The sequence below is a fragment of the Falco rusticolus genome, chromosome Z (assembly GCF_015220075.1).
Source record: "Falco rusticolus isolate bFalRus1 chromosome Z, bFalRus1.pri, whole genome shotgun sequence".
NCBI classification, from domain to species: domain Eukaryota; kingdom Metazoa; phylum Chordata; class Aves; order Falconiformes; family Falconidae; genus Falco; species Falco rusticolus.
Genome location: NC_051210.1, coordinates 16775791 through 16792492, shown reverse-complemented (window position 1 = coordinate 16792492; position 16702 = coordinate 16775791). Strand labels below are relative to the sequence as shown.

Genomic DNA, 16702 nt, shown 5'->3' with positions numbered 1-16702 from the left:
GGTTGTGTGTGCAATGTCTTTCACAAAATACAGATGATTGCTGTGCTTGTGGACAAGATGATTCGGACACAAATTGTTGACTGCGCTGCAGTAGCAAACTGGATCTTCTCTTCAGAGCTTGCCCATGATTTTACTAGGTAACAAGAATTTGTCTGTAAATTACTGTTGTAAGTGGCCAGTACATAGCTTAATGTATGAAAGCTGAGTAGTAGCAGAAAAATGTACAATTAAGCTTTTTCTCCTTCTACAAAATACGTACTTGAACATTTTTTTTCTGAGGTAGGGTATGAGTGTTTACATGGCAGTGCAAGAATGTTGCTAGTGTGTCATTTTACAAGTAGTCTCCAAGCCTATCAAAGCAGAACAACACTGGAACTGTTTCTAGACAAAAGTCCATGGCTGTGTGTTACATAGCTGCTAGCTTAGTGTGGTCCTGGTCTTTGGTTGAGTTACGTAACTTGTACCACCACTAATGCATTGCTTACTGTGAACAGGACAAGTGTTTGCTCTGAGAAGTTAATTTGATGTTGGTAGTCTTGCAGTATGTGTATAAAATACAATGCTGGTTTGGAAGTGTACTGCGAAAAATAGGAAAGAAGTTAGTGATAAGCTTTTTTACATTACAGGTATGCTTTCCTTTATGCCAAGTGTTTTCTTACTGTACTAGATGTCTTGGACAATACAAAGTATTTTTAAATTCCCCAAGATACCTTTTCCTATAAAAAAAAAATTAAAATAAAATTACAGTTTTCTGTCTTGGAGTAGTGTATAATGTAGTGTTTTGAGCTTCGTGTCTTTCCTAGGCTTTATATCTGGGAGATCTTACATTCCACAATTCGTAAGATGAATAAGCATGTTCTGAAGATTCAGAAAGAACTGGGGGAGACTAAGGCAAGATTGGCCAGGCAGCACAAAAGAGTGAGTAATTTGTAATTTTTAATTATTTTAATCAAAGTTAAACAAACCTGCATGCTGTCAAACTGACACACAGTTGGTTTGGGAAGGACTGAATAAATATGTTTATCAGGAAGCATGTCTGCAGACACGTCATCTGTAACACTAAGACATCAAAAACTGTATGCATGTTCTCAGTCCACGTTTCTATTGGTAGCTATAACCTAAGAATTCAGTAAAATCTTTAAGGGCATTTGTTGCTCTGTTGAAGTTCTCTAGTTTCTCTTCCATACAAGTATGTTTTCCACTTCTAATCTGGATTCCAAGTACATTATTAGATAACAGTAAGAACAATAAACAATTTAACTCAGATTGTTTATAGTAAGTTAAAAGAATGCTCTTGTGGCTTCCATGCAGAAGTGCACGGAAACAGCTATTTGCTATTGAAGAGTTGGCTGTTACTGTTCTTCTGATGGATGCTGCTGGATTCTGACACTGGCATCCGTCACTTCCTTCTTCCAGCTTATTTTTCTGAATAGTGTTGCATGATCTAGGCTACTGTATACAATAAACTGATGAGCAAGCAGCCGCTGTTGTGTTCTGTTGTCCCAAGTGGGGCAGCTAAAATGGGATGATGGGATGTGGCAGCCACAAAAGATAGGGCACAAGGAAGTTTGGCTAAACGCGATACTTAGTTGTGATAGAATTAAGTCAGTTTGTAAACATGTTAAGAATTGCAGAGAGCAAGAGAGAATTTCCATGTTTGTATGTAGTCTGTGGGTATGATTACCTGCATAAATCCCTTAGCTAGGTCCAAAGCTTTGGATGAAGTTAATGTCAGAATTTGGCCCGGGGCACAGAGACTGCTGATAGCTTTTGAAGTCATGAGTCAGTCATTTTTTTTTCCAGAAGTTTCTGTTGAGGTATCACTAATACAGTTTGCCAGTGTTGGTTCATCCCAGCCCCTTCATCTTGTTTCCTTCACTCCCAACAACAGCCATCCTAGTTGCTTGCATCCTCAATCGATGTTGATCACCGGTTAATAAATGCCTGATCATCATTTAAGATCTAGATGCAGTCATCGATCTTACTGTGAGGCAAAGAGCTTCTCTGGCATCTCTAAACAAATATACCAGTGTTTTCATTTCTGTACTTGTCTCTTGCTGCAGCTCTTTATTACTTAGTACTTTAAATAAGTACTGTGCCAGGAAGAAACATTTGTGTGTAACAGTAAGTAGTTCTGCAGGCTGTTGCTCTCTGCATGACCATTCCTTTTCGAGTAAGCAAGCCGTCAAGTTTTGATATCCCCAGCGTGCAGTGGATTGCCGTGCTACAGAATGAGCCCAAGGCTTACATGCTTCCTTCTAGGTTCTATTGGTCCTTTAGCATTTTGAGTTCAGGTAACCTCTGTCGATGGGGAAATAGCAAGTTCCTACAGAGAGAATAGAATTAAATTCTCACTTGCTCTGGTAAATAGTTTGTAATTTTTATGCTAGTTCAGAGCTAATTATCTTCTGATTCTGAGTTTTGTTTGCTATGCAGTAGGTGAGTTAACACATGACTGTATTTGTCACAAGTTGCATGTGCTGCTTTTACAAATATTTGAAGTTTTGAGCTGTTAATTTGTGGGTATTTTTGCACAGAAACAATCCTATGAGACTGAAGCAATGCCTGTATTTGAATGTACCATAATCCATCTGATTCTGCCTTTCCTCCTGTATCCCTTGTAGTCTTGTGTAAGACTTCGTTACCTGAGTTCCAAAGTCTGGTACTCATGTGTTTTGTGGTGGTGATGGTTGTGTTGGTTTGGTTTTGAGGAAATGGGAACATACCATGTTCCTAGTTAGTACTTTGGTTTCCATGCTGACCCTTTCTAGTCTGAGAGCGTCCCTTTTGATAGTGAATACAGGGAGTCCCCACTGTAACACCATGGGCTACGGTTTCTAGTTTCCATTCTGTGCTAACCAACCAGATTCGGCTGAGTTCTTGCACAAAGTGCTTTATTTTTTAGGAGCCCTGAGATTTCAGAACAGTTAATTGAATGAATTACCTGCCCTACTGCAGTGGACACAATTTAAAAGACCTGCACCAGCATTTTTTTTTTAAAGTTCTTTGTTATCTGGTAATGCTAAAAGTCAGCAGGGGTATTGCCTGTTACTGTGTTTCCACTAAATAAAGGGCTGATAGATCTTAAGCTTGCTCTGGTTTCTCTGAAATCTTAATTTATTTTTTCCAAGGCTTTCCCACACTGGCATTTTTCTTTCCAGATTTCTTTCCTGAATTATATTCAAAGTAAATGTCTTTCAAAATACAATACTTACTAAACTACAGAGCACCTTCAGTTGCTGCTGTTCAGTTGCTCTGCATACCTCTTCACGTGTGGAACCAGAGGGCATTAACAGTATTCACAGGCAACTAGGTTGCTAGTTAGTGTTGTGTTGTTGTCAGTTACAGCGAGACAGTGATGATGATGATGATGATGATGACCGAAGTAGTGATCGGGAAGATGGACCGCTAGAAGAGCAGATAGAGCGCTTGCAAGAAAAAGTGGAGTCAGCCCAGAGTGAGCAAAAGAATCTCTTCCTTGTTATATTCCAGGTAATGATGCGCAAAGTCTCTTCTCACTTCCAGGCTTTAAAGTTACTGGACTTACAATATTTCAGTGTCACTTGTATGCCAGGCATCTTCTTGAAATATGAATATGGGACGGGTTGATGGGTTTACTGTGGGGTAGAGTCAATCCAGATCATCCCACTGCAAAGGCTGCTTTGGAGCAGGATCTGTTCAGATGTTAGCACTTGGGAACAGAGGAGTTCTGTTAGCATACAGTTTCCTGAACAACAAGAAGGTAACTGGATTTTATTTGCTTACTAAATTCAGTGTTTGCAAAACAAAATGATTGTTCTTGGGCTGCTCTTCAAAGCTTCTTCCCCCAGATCCTCTTACCTGAAGTTAAGATCCTGCTTTCATTTTACAAGAGTGAGTAAGTTTGTGTTGTGGATTTTTTTTCTCTCCTGCAGCGTTTCATTATGTTGTTAACTGAGCACTTGGTGCGCTGTGAGACTGGTGGAATTGATGTATTTACACCTTGGTACAAGAGCTGTATAGAGAGGTTGCAGCAGATCTTCCTTCAAGTAAGTTTCGCTTCCGAGCTTGGCAGGCTGTGGGCAGGGGGGTGCTGGAGAGCTGAGCCCTCCATCGGCGTAGCGGTAGGTGGCGGCAGCGCGTCTTCTCTGAAGGCTGGCGTGGGGCTAAGTTGTAACTCCGGTTCTGGCCGCATCTCTGTCACAGACTGGTGTGACTGGTCCTTGATTAATTCCCACGCTGTAAGCATCCTGCAAAAAGATACCAAGATGTGGTTATGAATTCCTCTGAGCTCCTCTTAACCATGTGTTCGTAGTAAGGGCAAAGTTGTGAGTGAGCAAGGATGCTGAAATACATGTCTTTTAAATAAGCAGATTAAAATACTGCAGAATTCCTTTTAAGATACATAAATATATCAAAGTATCTATTTAAATAATTTTTAAATTCTTGGCTCTATATTAAATCAGGTAGCAAGCACAGGTGGCTGGGTAAAAGTGATAGTAAATAGAACATTATACCTGTGTGAGTGGAAGATATACCACCACTCCCATTCTTCAACATAATTCTGCCCTGAGCTGCACCCTTCCCTGGTAGTGGATGTGGCTTCAGAGGAAGGCAAATATCCCGATTCTCCTAGGATATCTCTGCTGTTGCATGTTGCTCACAATTCAGGATCCAGGAGTGAAAAGCTACAAGGAAGCACAGTGCTTCTCAAGACAGGATTTCAGCACATGCTTTCTTCTTGCAGTCAGCAGTGGCTCTGCATTGTGCTTGTCAGTGGCTACTGTGTTGTGAAAATGAGATGTGCTTAACTAGTTTGATGAAAATATTTGACCTGTGATTCTTACTTGTCTTGACTTCTCTGCCTGTTGTTGTACAATGATAAATGAAAACAGTAAAGATTTGGTTTTTGTTTTTGTTTTTTATCTGCCAGCATCATCAGATAATCCAGCAGTACATGGTCACCCTAGAGAACCTCCTGTTTACAGCTGAACTGGACCACCACATACTGGCTGTGTTTCAGCAGTTCTGTGCTCTGCAGGCCTGAGGATTATTCACAGGCAGTTTTCTCTGCAGGACTTTAATGAATTTAAGGTTTTTTTTTAATAAGAAAACTTCACATGGGGATTTAAGAAATTTTTGACTAAAACTGCGTTTCATGTGCTCCTATATAAAAGAATACAGTACTCTAACCAACAGAAAACTAAGTATCATAAGCCTTAGAAGATATGACTGATAGGGGATAGACATGAAGTATGAATTTTTTTACTTCATGATAGTATTTTTGTTTTTCCCCGTTGTTTACATAAAAACCCAGAAACAAAGATAAAAAATAAAAAACCACAAAAAAACCACAAAAAACCCAAACAAAACAAAAAAATACAAAACAAAAAAAAAAAAAAAGCCCTGAAGTAGAATTTGTTACCTCTGCCTGGCCCTTAAATGAAAGGAGTTGCAAAAATGAGAAACAGTTTATAGCGCTTTGTGAATCTGAAGGGGAATGCACCCTCTGTGAGCAGTGTGGTAAGTTCTCTAGCATGGCACAGGAAAAGCATCGTAATTTTGGGCATGTGAAACACTTGAGTTAAGTTTTCAAAGTAGTATAGAGCGTATGAATTTGTTCATTACCAAGCCAGCTAGATTTCAACACTTTGGAAGAACATGGTTGTAATACAATTGAAATATGTTTTTTTTAATGTATTGTTTAGTGTCTTATTACAGTAGCTATAAACAATCGGTAGCGGAACATCATGGATAACTTCTGAAAAATGCAATCCTTTTTGCAGTATGGGCAAAGAATTGTGAACTGCTTCTGGCAGCAGTCTTCACTGGTAGATGCAGACAGTAAGCAAGAGCTGGAGCAGAACAAACTTCTTACTTCTGTACTGCAAGCCTTACCTGGGTGTTGGGAGCTCCAGCCCCAGATGCCAGGGGAGAAGGCAGGGCAGCATTTAGCTTGTTCCCTTATTTCAGCCTGTAATGATTTGGGCTGCCAAGCTTGTGCTGGGCTGGCCCTGCAGCGATGCCAGGAATCTTTCTGGTGGTGATGGTGGGATGAACCCAGTGCCCTCACCTCATCTGGCTTAGTAACAGCTGCTTTGCTGTGGCTGCATCTGCTAACCTTCCCTTGCTTTAAAATGTGACAACAGCATGTGACTGCCATGTCTCGAGACGGAATTTTATGCTAAATTAAGTAAGATCTCACAGAAGACTAGAACTGGGAAAACAACCTGAAAATAGAGTAGCCTTAGTTCTGAGTTGTGCAAGTAACATTACATACATAAATGCCAAACCAGTGTGGTCTGTATCATAGTAAGCAGTGATGAGTGGCACAGATGATGCCTTAGGTGCTCAGGTCTGTCACTGTGCAGTGTATTTCCAGGCTGTTTATGGTCTCTTCATTTTGCAGATGTATGTTTAAAATACCCCATGCTATTCAGTTTAGGCTTAGAAAGTTATGAGCTTTTGAGTAATTTTGTTCCTGTATGAATTATTTTTTCAAGTATTATACCTAGTAATGCATTTCATCCATACGTGACCAACTGACCTCCTGATCAATAAAGAAGGGTAAAAAATGGAGCTTTTTACTTTGACCTAAGTTTGTATGTGGCCTGCAGCAATCAGATATATCCTTGTAGACTTAGATATGTTACTCTGCTTTCTCTGCTTGCCCTTTCTGATGTGACTGATCCCTCCATTCCTATAGGTTATACTGTTAATTGTTGTAGATCTGCTTTATGCAGGGGTTTTGTCAGTCATGCACAGACTTCTGCTTCAAATATTTCTCTGTTAATGTTCTCGAGTAATCAAATAGGTGTTTGGTTGGTTTATTTTGTTTTGTTTTTTTTTAAGAAACAATACTGTAGAGGTTTTAATTGGGGTTTAATGTTTTTTTTTCACTGGTTCAGATCAGTGTCAGAGTTCTGATGTTAACTAATGGTGGCGGTCTGACTACAAATGTGATATCTGTAACATTGATAATGCAGTTAAAACTTGCAAACCTGTAACTTCCTCTGAGCCTTGACAAATGTGGGTGCTGGGGATCCAGTTGTAAATGCCTGAGTGTAATCCAATGATTTAAAACCAAATAGCAATGTCTTTCAAAATTAAATCGATTTCCACGGTGAGCATGGGCTTTGATTAATTTCTTGAGTCTGTTGGACACCTTCCCCTCTTTGTAGGTCCAGTGGTGTACACCTGACTTGACTGGGAAACTGGTTGCATCTGTGGGAAAGAGGAGAGAAGCTTGCACAGTGCTACCAAGCAGCTAACTGGAGAAACTTGGAACTGCTGGTGCATGGGGGAGGTGGATCATGTAAAGATGCTGTAAAAATGTGGTAGTTGGAAAAAATGCACAAAGATAGAAATAAATGAAGGTGAAGAAGGCTGCTGTTGGGAGTGTTTGTCCTGGCTATTCTGGGGACCACTGAGGTGTAGCAGTCATGGCAGGGTTATGCAGGTGTTAAATGCAGTTGGCTTTGGAGCAGTTTCCCCTGCCTGGTTCCCGATACCCCAATGAACACACAAGCCTTCACCTCCTTGTGCCCTGGGGCTGATCTAACGTGGTTGCCCCACCTGAGTGACTGAGTGAGGCAAGCATGGATGCCAGGAGGGTGCCCATGTGGAAATGCTCTGTCACCCTTGGCACCGCCTGTCTTCTGGGTGGTGCTGCTGCAGAAGGCGAGGCGGGGGTGGGTGGGTGGTGCTGGCTGAGGGGTGGCTGCTGCAGCCTGCCCTGGGCTAAGTGAGTCAGCAGCCAGTGCATGCCACCCTGCTGCCCTACACGGATGCTTTGGGGTGCAAGACAACACTGGTTTGTAGAGTTCCAACCCCCTGCCATGGGCAGTGACACCTGCACTAGACCGGGCCTTGAGCACTGCCAGGGAAGGGGCATCCACAGCTCCTCTGGGCAGCCTGTTCCTCACAGGGATGAGTGCCTCTCGGGTATTGCCTAAAGCTCTTTCAGTTTAAGGCCACTCCCCCTTGTTCTGTCACTATGAATGAAACATCCCTCTCCAGCTTTCCTGTAGGCCCACTTTAGGTACTGGAAGGCTGCTGTAAGGTCTCCCTAGAGCCTTCTCTTCCCCAGGCTGAACCCCAACTCTCTCAGCTTGTCTTGATGGGAGAGGTGCTCCAGGCTTATCGTCTTTGTGGCCCTCCTCTGGATGTGCTCCAACAGGTTCATGTCCTTATGCTGGGGTCACCAGAGCTGAGTACAGTACTCCAAGTGGGGTCTTACCAGAGCCAAGTACCTCCAAAAGCCCTGCCAGGTCCTGCTTTCCTGCCCCGCAGCCAACGCCATGTGCCATGTTCTTAGATCACGCAGGGCCCAGAGACCCCCATGCTTGGTGGGAAGGCAGGTCACTGGGGGCTGCAAACCACAAAGCCAGCATTGGAGAAGTGAAGTTATTAGTGGAACCATCATCCACCCTCCCCAGACACCACTTCTCCTGTAACATTGCAGTTCTGTGCAGCTACCATGGCCCAGGCTCCCCTGGGAAGCCTCCAGAGATTTCACTGGTATCTGCTGTAGTTACAACAGTGAACAAATGCAGAGCCGCTGCCTAGAGCATGTTCTTTCACTTTTGCTATCTCCACAAGAGCTGTAAGAACCAAGGGTTTGAAATTTGAGAAATTTGAAAGCATAGCCACCCTCTACTGAAAGCAAACATCATTCAAGCACACTTGAAGAGATTGTCCTTGGAATGCTACTCACCACCACTACCACAGGACAGGTATTTACCCTATCATTTAAAAGTTTTAAGAGTAATTTTGACATTTTAAGAGTCACCTTGGGTCTAAAACTTGCAAGAAAAGCAGCAGAGAATATACTTACAGAAGGACTCTCCCATATGAAACATGGTAGAGATGTGTCAGAATCTTCCCAGGAACAGGCAGCTTTTCTTTGGAAGACTTCTCCCTTAATGGAGCCAAGTCTTCCAGCAGAACCTGCTCCACGACATGGTCTCCAACAACCAGAGGAGGTGCTGTATCAGCTGGCTGCCCTCCACCCACCCACAACCAGTAATACCTGGAAACCAGACATTAGGACAAAAACCATGTAGCCTTCCTCCTCCCTAAAAGAACCAGTCAAGCAGTGGGACGTTCACCTTAATTTCATCAGCATATTAAGTGGAATGCCCACATTGAACTGTTAAAAACAAGTTTCATTCTACACCAAGATCTAGCTTAAAAGCCAAAGCTTACTGTTCTGTACAGAGCTTCTTACAACCAAGGCACATCACAGGATTTGGCAACAGCTTGTTCATAATTAGCATTTATTTGACTTTAATACAAAATACCATTTAAAAGATAATGAAATAAAGAAAACACAGATTAAACACTACATCTTCTCATAAGTTAACTCATGGCCACATATAGTACATGTCTTTTTGTATGTATCTTCATCTATGTTTTTTTCTGGTCCATACTCATGTTCATGGATACTTGTTTCTTTCTTCCACAAACTACTCCTCACGGCACGGCGGAGTTCTGATGAGAAATAAAAGACATTTTTAAGATTTATTAAAATCTTAAATAATGGTTAATAAAACTCAGGCTAACCACCTTTCTGAGGACTACAGATGACAATCTGTTTGTTGCCTGTCTTCCCTAAGTTTTGGGTGAGAATCTGCTATTGCAAGAACAAGCTTTGACTTGCCTTGCAATCATCATCTTGTTTGCATGTTTTAAAGGGCAAGAACTACCCTGACACAAGTTGTCACAAGATCTCATGAGAGAAGATTTTAGTTCATCTGGACTAACCTGCCCACTGCCTTTTTACAGGAAGCCATTCAAAAGTACCCAAAAGAGGCACATGGAATGCAGAGTAATATTTTATAAAATAAAAAAAACCCCTCATTTGTTTTACATGACCAAGAAAGCGTACTTCTCATTCAGGTCACTGTAAGCCTCCCAAATGACTGTGCATTCTCTAAGCTTTATGCCCAATAATGTGAGTTGCCTCTGCAGCAGCCGCAGTGAAGTCAGCGGGTTTTCAAGAGAGCACAGGCTGGCAGCCTGGCAGCACAAGATATTATCCGGATGTTGCAAGTGGGTGGCAAGCATACCGAACAGCAAAGCGTAGTCACGTTGTGAGCCAAGCCGTTCAGGCTGCAAACTTTGTCACGTTAAGGCCTGTACTTGCGCTGAACTCTGGCATCTTGGCTACAGTCTGCTGCCAGCCCTTCTGTGTGCTGAACATCAATGGTCAAGACAGGGGGTTATTTGCTCAGTCTCCCATTCCACCTCCCCCAGATAATACCAGCACAGCCAGCTGGAGCGCTCTGCCTCTCTGAATACCAACCCAAAGCAAAGCATGGATGCTACGGGCAGCAGACATCATGACAAGCCACAGCTCTTGCAAAGAAACAAACACAGTCTTTTTTTTTAAAATTACTAATGCGTCTGTGCTGAAAGTATTTTTCAGAAGTTCTACCCATTAAATACTCCTAAATACTAACTGATCAGGCAAAACCAAGGATAATGAGCCCTAGAAACAGAAGCTGGGAATACTGCGAACAGAGAAAAGGCATTTTCTGGCTTCATTTACAGCTACTCCACCTGAATGCATACATATGCCAGAATTATAACCCACCTCCACAAAAATCCACACTCTCCACATGTCAGGAAAAGTAGCAGGATCAATCTATGGCACATGCTGGGTCATACCAAATTTAAAAGCACCATAATGAACATCATTAATTGAATTCTGTCACTTACATCATGCCCACAGGACAACAGGGTAATTCAGGTTGGATGTGCCCTCAGATCCCCAGTCCAACCCTCCGCCCAAAATAGCCAGCTATGAGGTCAGACCAGACTGCTCCAGTCTTACCCACACGGCTCCTGAAAGCCTCCATTTTGCCACACTGAAGATTTTCTAAATAATTTAATCAGATGCAGAAACGAATTCAAACAGAACTGTACTTTACTTCAGGTACTGCAGTATGTAAGTTTAACCCTTTACCTTTAACTTTCTTATCAAACTTCTTCTGTTTCATCTTCTCTCTGTTGTCACGGCGGAGCTCCTTTGCTTCTTGCAATGATTCTTCACTACCCCAGACTTCAAGAGAACGCTTGACTACCTACAGGATGGACATAAACGTGTTTCTTTTTCCCCTGAAACGACAGAAGTTAACTATTCTAACTCACAAATTTAATTTTTTTCCTACACATACAAAAGCCAACTCAATCTTGCCTCTGCCTCCCATCTGTCTCTGCTCTCGACTCGCCAACACTCCTTCCACAGTTAACAGGCAACATTGATTTTTAGTATCGGCTAGATATAACTTACGGAAGTTAAACCCAGCTCTGAAGCAGCATTCCTACAGAAGCAGCAAACAAGAAATGACAAGGCCCTGGAAAACCTACTTCTTTCCCCACTGCCCAAGGGCAGAGCTGTGTGAACCTGAAGCCACAGCTACAAAGGGCCACACACTGCAGCAGCTGCCACAAGCACTTCAGAGTAGCACTGAAAGGCCATGCACTTTGTGACCTCTAATTGTACAAACCACTGAGGCTGTGGTCCATGAACATCTTTAAAATGCTCTCAGGAATTTGGATCATGGCTCTTTAACTATACAGAAAATTTACACAAGCTACATGTAATGTAAGTGCAATATAAGTATAATGTAAGCTTTAACAAAATCCCTCAGAAATCAGAACTGAAGTGACACCATTTTGGCTACCAAAGTTCCACGAAGGTAAAAAAAGGTCTGAAACACTCTTAATAATTTCCATACCTGTAGTTTTAAATAAAGCTTCATGTCACCCCATCGCGAATTATGAGGGTTTTTCTTCACTATGAATCTGAGCACTGGTTCTCTCTTGTCTAAGTCACAGTCTTTGAGAAGATACTCTTCTTTTGCTTCTGTCCTTGTTATAAGCTTATGTTTATCTTCAGCATCTCTGGAAGATGTAAAACAATGATGAGAAAGCTACACCTGAAACCCACATTATTAACATCTAAATCCCCATTGGTTCTACCATTCCTGAAACACAGGCAAGCCCTCACCCTCTCCGTTTTTATGTATGCAAAAACTTTGGAAACCATCAACCTAGCTAAACTTTGGGATCAGTTTCCTGAAATGAAGTTTAAAAAATCTCCCATTTGAGCACACATAGGCTGAGACTTCTTCTAGAAGGGTTTTGCTTCTATTTCCTTATGAGAGGGAGTAACTGAAACTTAAGAGTATGAATTACTTTAGGCATTCACCTAGCCCAGATGCAATTCAAGAGGACAAAAGTACAAGCCTGACACATGGTCAAGAGAGAAAGAATGTGTAATCTGAGACAGGTCAGACCACCTGAGAATATACACACTCCATATGCTTCTAGATCCCAGAAACAACTAGCAATGCAGAGCACTCGTTTCTAAACGCCAGCCAGTAGGCAGAGAAACCACAAAATGAAGACCTTGAAACACTGCAACATTTATCAGGCAGATAGTGAAAAAGTGTAAACACAGCAGCATTTAAGTTAACGAAAGATTACGTTTACGCAACCCTGATAACCTGCACGAGCCAGAACAGTCTGCCAAACAGCAAGTGCTAGCAACAGTCACCAAGGAACTAATGCAAATGTAGCTTTACTAGAATTCAAAGTCCACAGTAAAAGCTAACGCACCGAGGAATCCCTAGCGTTCAGCTACAAGAGCTACTCAGTCTGAGAGGAAAACCGCTTCCAAGGCTCCTAGCGCTGTCCTTAACGTCCCTTTTCCACCCATCTTACCTTCAAGAGAGCACTTTGCCTGTAACGACTGTGAACTGCCTACAGCATGTGCATACCCAGACCGCACCCGGGAGAAAGCAGGGAAGCTCACAGAACAAACTCCTAGCTGCAATCTTCTCCCCTCCCCCCACCCCCACCCCCCCATTCATTCTTGCACTCACGGGTACTTCGGTCCCTTTCATTGCCCTGGTTATTCTGAGCTGTGGGAGCCTCTCCTGTATTGGAGCGGGCTGCCTGCCTCCCGCTCAAGGTCGAGCTGCTGCTCACCCTGCGGCTCGGCCGGCCACCTCCCGTGGGCTCCTGCCCTTTGGCTGCCACCCTCCCAGCCCCCGGCCCGCTCCCGCCGACCAAAGTACCAACTCCACTCGGGTTAACGCACTGGGACTGCAAGTAACTCTCCTAATCTTACCTCACTCTACCTCAGAAAGCAGACGCTCTTGCGTTCTGTCAAGTTTTTCAAGCTGCTCGAGTCTGCAACCAGACAGTAATCCCCAGGCTGACGAACACACCAAACTGCCCCCCCCCGACATCGGGTTCCCCAACATCATGTAAAATAAAAATCTACTTGTGTCCCCTATGCTAAGCCAGGCTCCTGAAACAATGCTCCTGTTCTTCACCCCCATAATGGAAAATACAAGAGACTATCAGTCGACTTCCACTTACTTCTTCAGTATTAAGTTACTGAAAAATGTCTCTTTGCTGACAGCCATTTTAATTACACAGAATTATTTTAATTAACTAAATTATAGCCAGCAATCTTTACATAAAATAAAGCTTCCCCCTCCTGATTATTTGTAATACCTGCAATTATCACAGGTCGCCCAATCAAAGTGCTGCATAAGGTAGGAATCCATGAATTCTTTGCCACAGTCTCCACAGATGAGATAGTCAAATTCTAGTACGGGTGCTAATGGAAAGAAGTTGGTTTTTTTTACTAACTACCACGTTAAAAAGCAAGCATCTGGAATTGGTATTACAGACAATTTTACTAGAATTTAGATTATATTCTCATAGTATTTTTTACAGACTAGTTTCACTCCTCTTTTTAAGTTTTCCAGAAAGATACAGTACAAACTCAAACCCGGTATCATACAATCCCATCTCTGCTGGTGTTATTTCTGTTCTTGCTGGAAGGTTCGCTGTATTAAGTATTGGATTTCAACATTCAAATGCACACATTTGTTTCGACTTAGCCATTGTTACAAAAAAAAAAAAAAAAAAAAAAAGCAGTCCTCGGCATTTCCCCATAAAGTGCTTCATATCCCCTCCTACAGCTTCCCTCCGTTCCGGCCCTCCATAATACGTCCCCGATTCAGAGAGGACGCACAGGCAGTAACGGAAGGAAGCAGAGAAAGGGGATGCAGTTCGAAGAGGGTGGGCTAGAGCAGGAAGCAGTACCGGAGCTGCACTGGCATCATAGTCCTCTCAGCTCTGCTCCAGTTTTTTTCCTAGCTCAGCCACACCTGCCTCTCCCTAAACGAGCTCGATGGAGGCCTGGGGCGGTTGGCAAGGCTCTTGTCCATTCCAGCTGGCAGAAATGGAGGTGGATGGCCAGAGAGCTGCTAGGAGTGGAATGGGGATGGAGCTCCACTACAATCCTCTCCCCAAGCCCTCTCAGCACTGCTCCAAGCCCAGACTCATCCCAGTGCCGGCCATCACTTCTGGCCGAATCCTCGCCGGGTAGATCACCTCCAGCGTCATCGCCATCTGCTTTACATTCCAAGGGACGCCAAGAAACACCGATTTAGGTAACCGCGGCTACAAGGAATGTTCCTTTTAACAGTAACATTGTAGTTCTAGCAGAAAATTAACATTTTTATACAGTTTCACGAACTGAAAATGAGGTAATACTGCAGAATATTAACAATACCTGAAACAGAAGATTAATGCTTGGCATGCAGCACCATACATTTTTAATTGCGTTTGCATTTATAGCAGGTTCGATCTAGCAAAGACGACATTTTATGCCAATTCAGTCCTGCTACCGACAGTGGGATTCTTAGTACTTCACATAGTCATGCTCTTACATCACATTTCATCATTTAAGGCAGTACTCCCGAACGTGGAGACGTTTTATTAAGACAATGACATTATGAATTACACAGCAAAAATACCCCCAGTGCACAGGCATCCCACACCTACTAAATTTATTTTTAAACATTAACCCCTCAAAAAAAGGAGGGCTGCCAGTTGTTTACACTCTTAACGAAATCTGGTGGCGATTTCTAACAAAGAGATACACTGCACCAACAGCCCCGCAGCTGATTCAGAGCAGAACAAAGCAAGACAAAGGCAATCCCAGAGAAGAAAGTGAATCTATTTTGGGATCCTTACTTCTCCATTTGCTTTTTGGAGGCACAATATCACAAGACCGTATGTTGAAATCCTCCACCAAACGATCAGCAACTTGGCGTCAATACCGTTTTATAACGATAAAAGCTGGCACTGCAGCAGTGCTCTGATCTTGGCATGCACGATATCAACCTCAAAATCCCCAGAACCGACGAACCCGCGAAAATTTACACTTATTTTGGTCTTAAAATTCAAATTCCCGAAATAAATGGTAGAAATAAACGTTTATCGAGGAAAAGAGAATAAAAAGAAAAAAGAAAAAACGTGCTATACCCAAGGGCATTGACTGTGTCCTACTTCCGCGGCTTAAAATTCTTCATTTTTAATTACCGCGTATTTGCTAGCCGCTGTAATGCTGAAAGAATCGGACGCGCCAGAAATCGAGCACATGCAGAAAGACGGGCTGGGAGGGAAGGGGGGGTGGGGGGGGAAGCCGAAAAAAAAAAGATGGAGAAAGAAAGGGGGTGGAAAAAAAAAAGCCCGGGAAAAAAAAAAAAAGGCGCCCAACCCGCCCCGCTCGCTCAGCCCGAAGGCGGCTCGCTGTCGCCCCCGCGCCTTCCTGCCCTCCCCCCCCGGCCCCGGCACGCGGCGCCGCCCCCCCGGCGCCCCAGCCGCCCCTCTACCCCGCGCCGCTCCCTCCGGTGATTTTTTTTGTAATTTTTTTTACCGGGGGGATGCACGATCTTCTCGGCGGCGCCGGGCTCTTCCTCCTCCTCCTCCTCCTCCTCCAGGAAGAAGCCCCCTCCCGTGTCGACGACCTTGGGGGGGGCCCGCGCCCGCACGCCGCCTGCAGAAGACAAACGAGCCGCCGCGTTAGCGCGCGCGGCTGGGGCCGCCGCCGGCAGGGGGCGCGCGCGCGCTCCCCCGCGGCGCGAGGCGGGGGGCCGCGGCGCGCACGAGGGGCCCCCCCCACCCCCCACGTGGGGGGGGGGGGGGGAACCTCGCGCGCCGCGGCTTCCCCCCCCCCCCCACCCCCCCTTCCCGCTCCCTCTCCCCGCCGCCTCCCGCCTAACGGCGGCGCAGCGCCCCCCCCCCCCGCCCGTCCGTCTCCGCGCCCGTCTCCCCGTCTCCCCCCCAGAAAAAAGATAAAGGGCGCGGGGAGCCGCCCGGCGAGGCCGGGCCCGTCCGCCGCCGCCATCCGACCTGCGGCAGGGTAGGGCCGAGCCGCCAGCCGCGCCTGCCGCAGTGCCAGCGCCCGTTGCCGGTTCCGCTCGATCTTCGCCAACGCCGCCGCCGAGAGGGGCGGCCGCTCGTCTGCCGCGCCCGAAGCCTCCTCCGCCGGGGCCGGAGCCGCGCCCGCCATGGCGGCGGCTGAGGCGCGGAGCCCCGCGGATCCCCCCCGCTCCGGCAGCGACGGCTCGCCCTTCCCCTCGCCCAGCCGCCGCCGCACTGCGCCTGCGCAGAGAGGGAGGCGGGGGAGGGGGCGGCAGGGGCGAGGCCCCCCGAGCAGGCGCGTAGCCGCCGCCTCGCCTCCCCGCACCGCCACGGCGGGCCCCGCCCCGCCGCCGTGCCGGGGGTGCCGGGAAGCGCGGGGGGAGGGGCGCGCGGGGGCTGGGGGGGCGGGGGCTGCGGCCTGCGTGGCGCCCGGCCACGGGGGGCGGGGGGCGCCGCCCGGCCCTGCCCGGGGTGGGGTGGGGGG

General features: G+C 45.4%; 2 protein-coding genes across 5 annotated transcripts in view; one reads left to right on the top strand and one right to left on the bottom strand.

Moving 5' to 3' along the window:
• The window catches only part of NCBP1 (nuclear cap binding protein subunit 1), a 31274-nt gene extending 23910 nt beyond the window's left edge, over window positions 1–7364 (top strand). For 2 of the 4 annotated variants that reach the window (XM_037372915.1, XM_037372914.1), the window contains exons 19-23: window positions 34–137; window positions 804–918; window positions 3343–3492; window positions 3915–4028; window positions 4913–7364. In XM_037372915.1, the coding sequence (XP_037228812.1) occupies window positions 34–137; window positions 804–918; window positions 3343–3492; window positions 3915–4028; window positions 4913–5026 (597 nt within the window). In that variant the 3' untranslated portion in view covers window positions 5027–7364. The remainder of the gene's footprint in view (window positions 1–33; window positions 138–803; window positions 919–3342; window positions 3493–3914; window positions 4029–4912) is intronic. The other 2 variants (XM_037372916.1, XM_037372917.1) reach the window with 2 other exon arrangements.
• A 1864-nt stretch (window positions 7365–9228) lies between these two features.
• XPA (XPA, DNA damage recognition and repair factor) lies at window positions 9229–16462 on the bottom strand. The gene is given in 7 exon segments (XM_037373821.1): window positions 9229–9471; window positions 10949–11066; window positions 11724–11889; window positions 13513–13618; window positions 15731–15815; window positions 15817–15845; window positions 16207–16462. Coding segments are annotated over 7 exon segments (813 nt in total). The 5' UTR covers window positions 16367–16462; the 3' UTR covers window positions 9229–9322.
• Window positions 16463–16702: the final 240 nt, after the last annotated feature.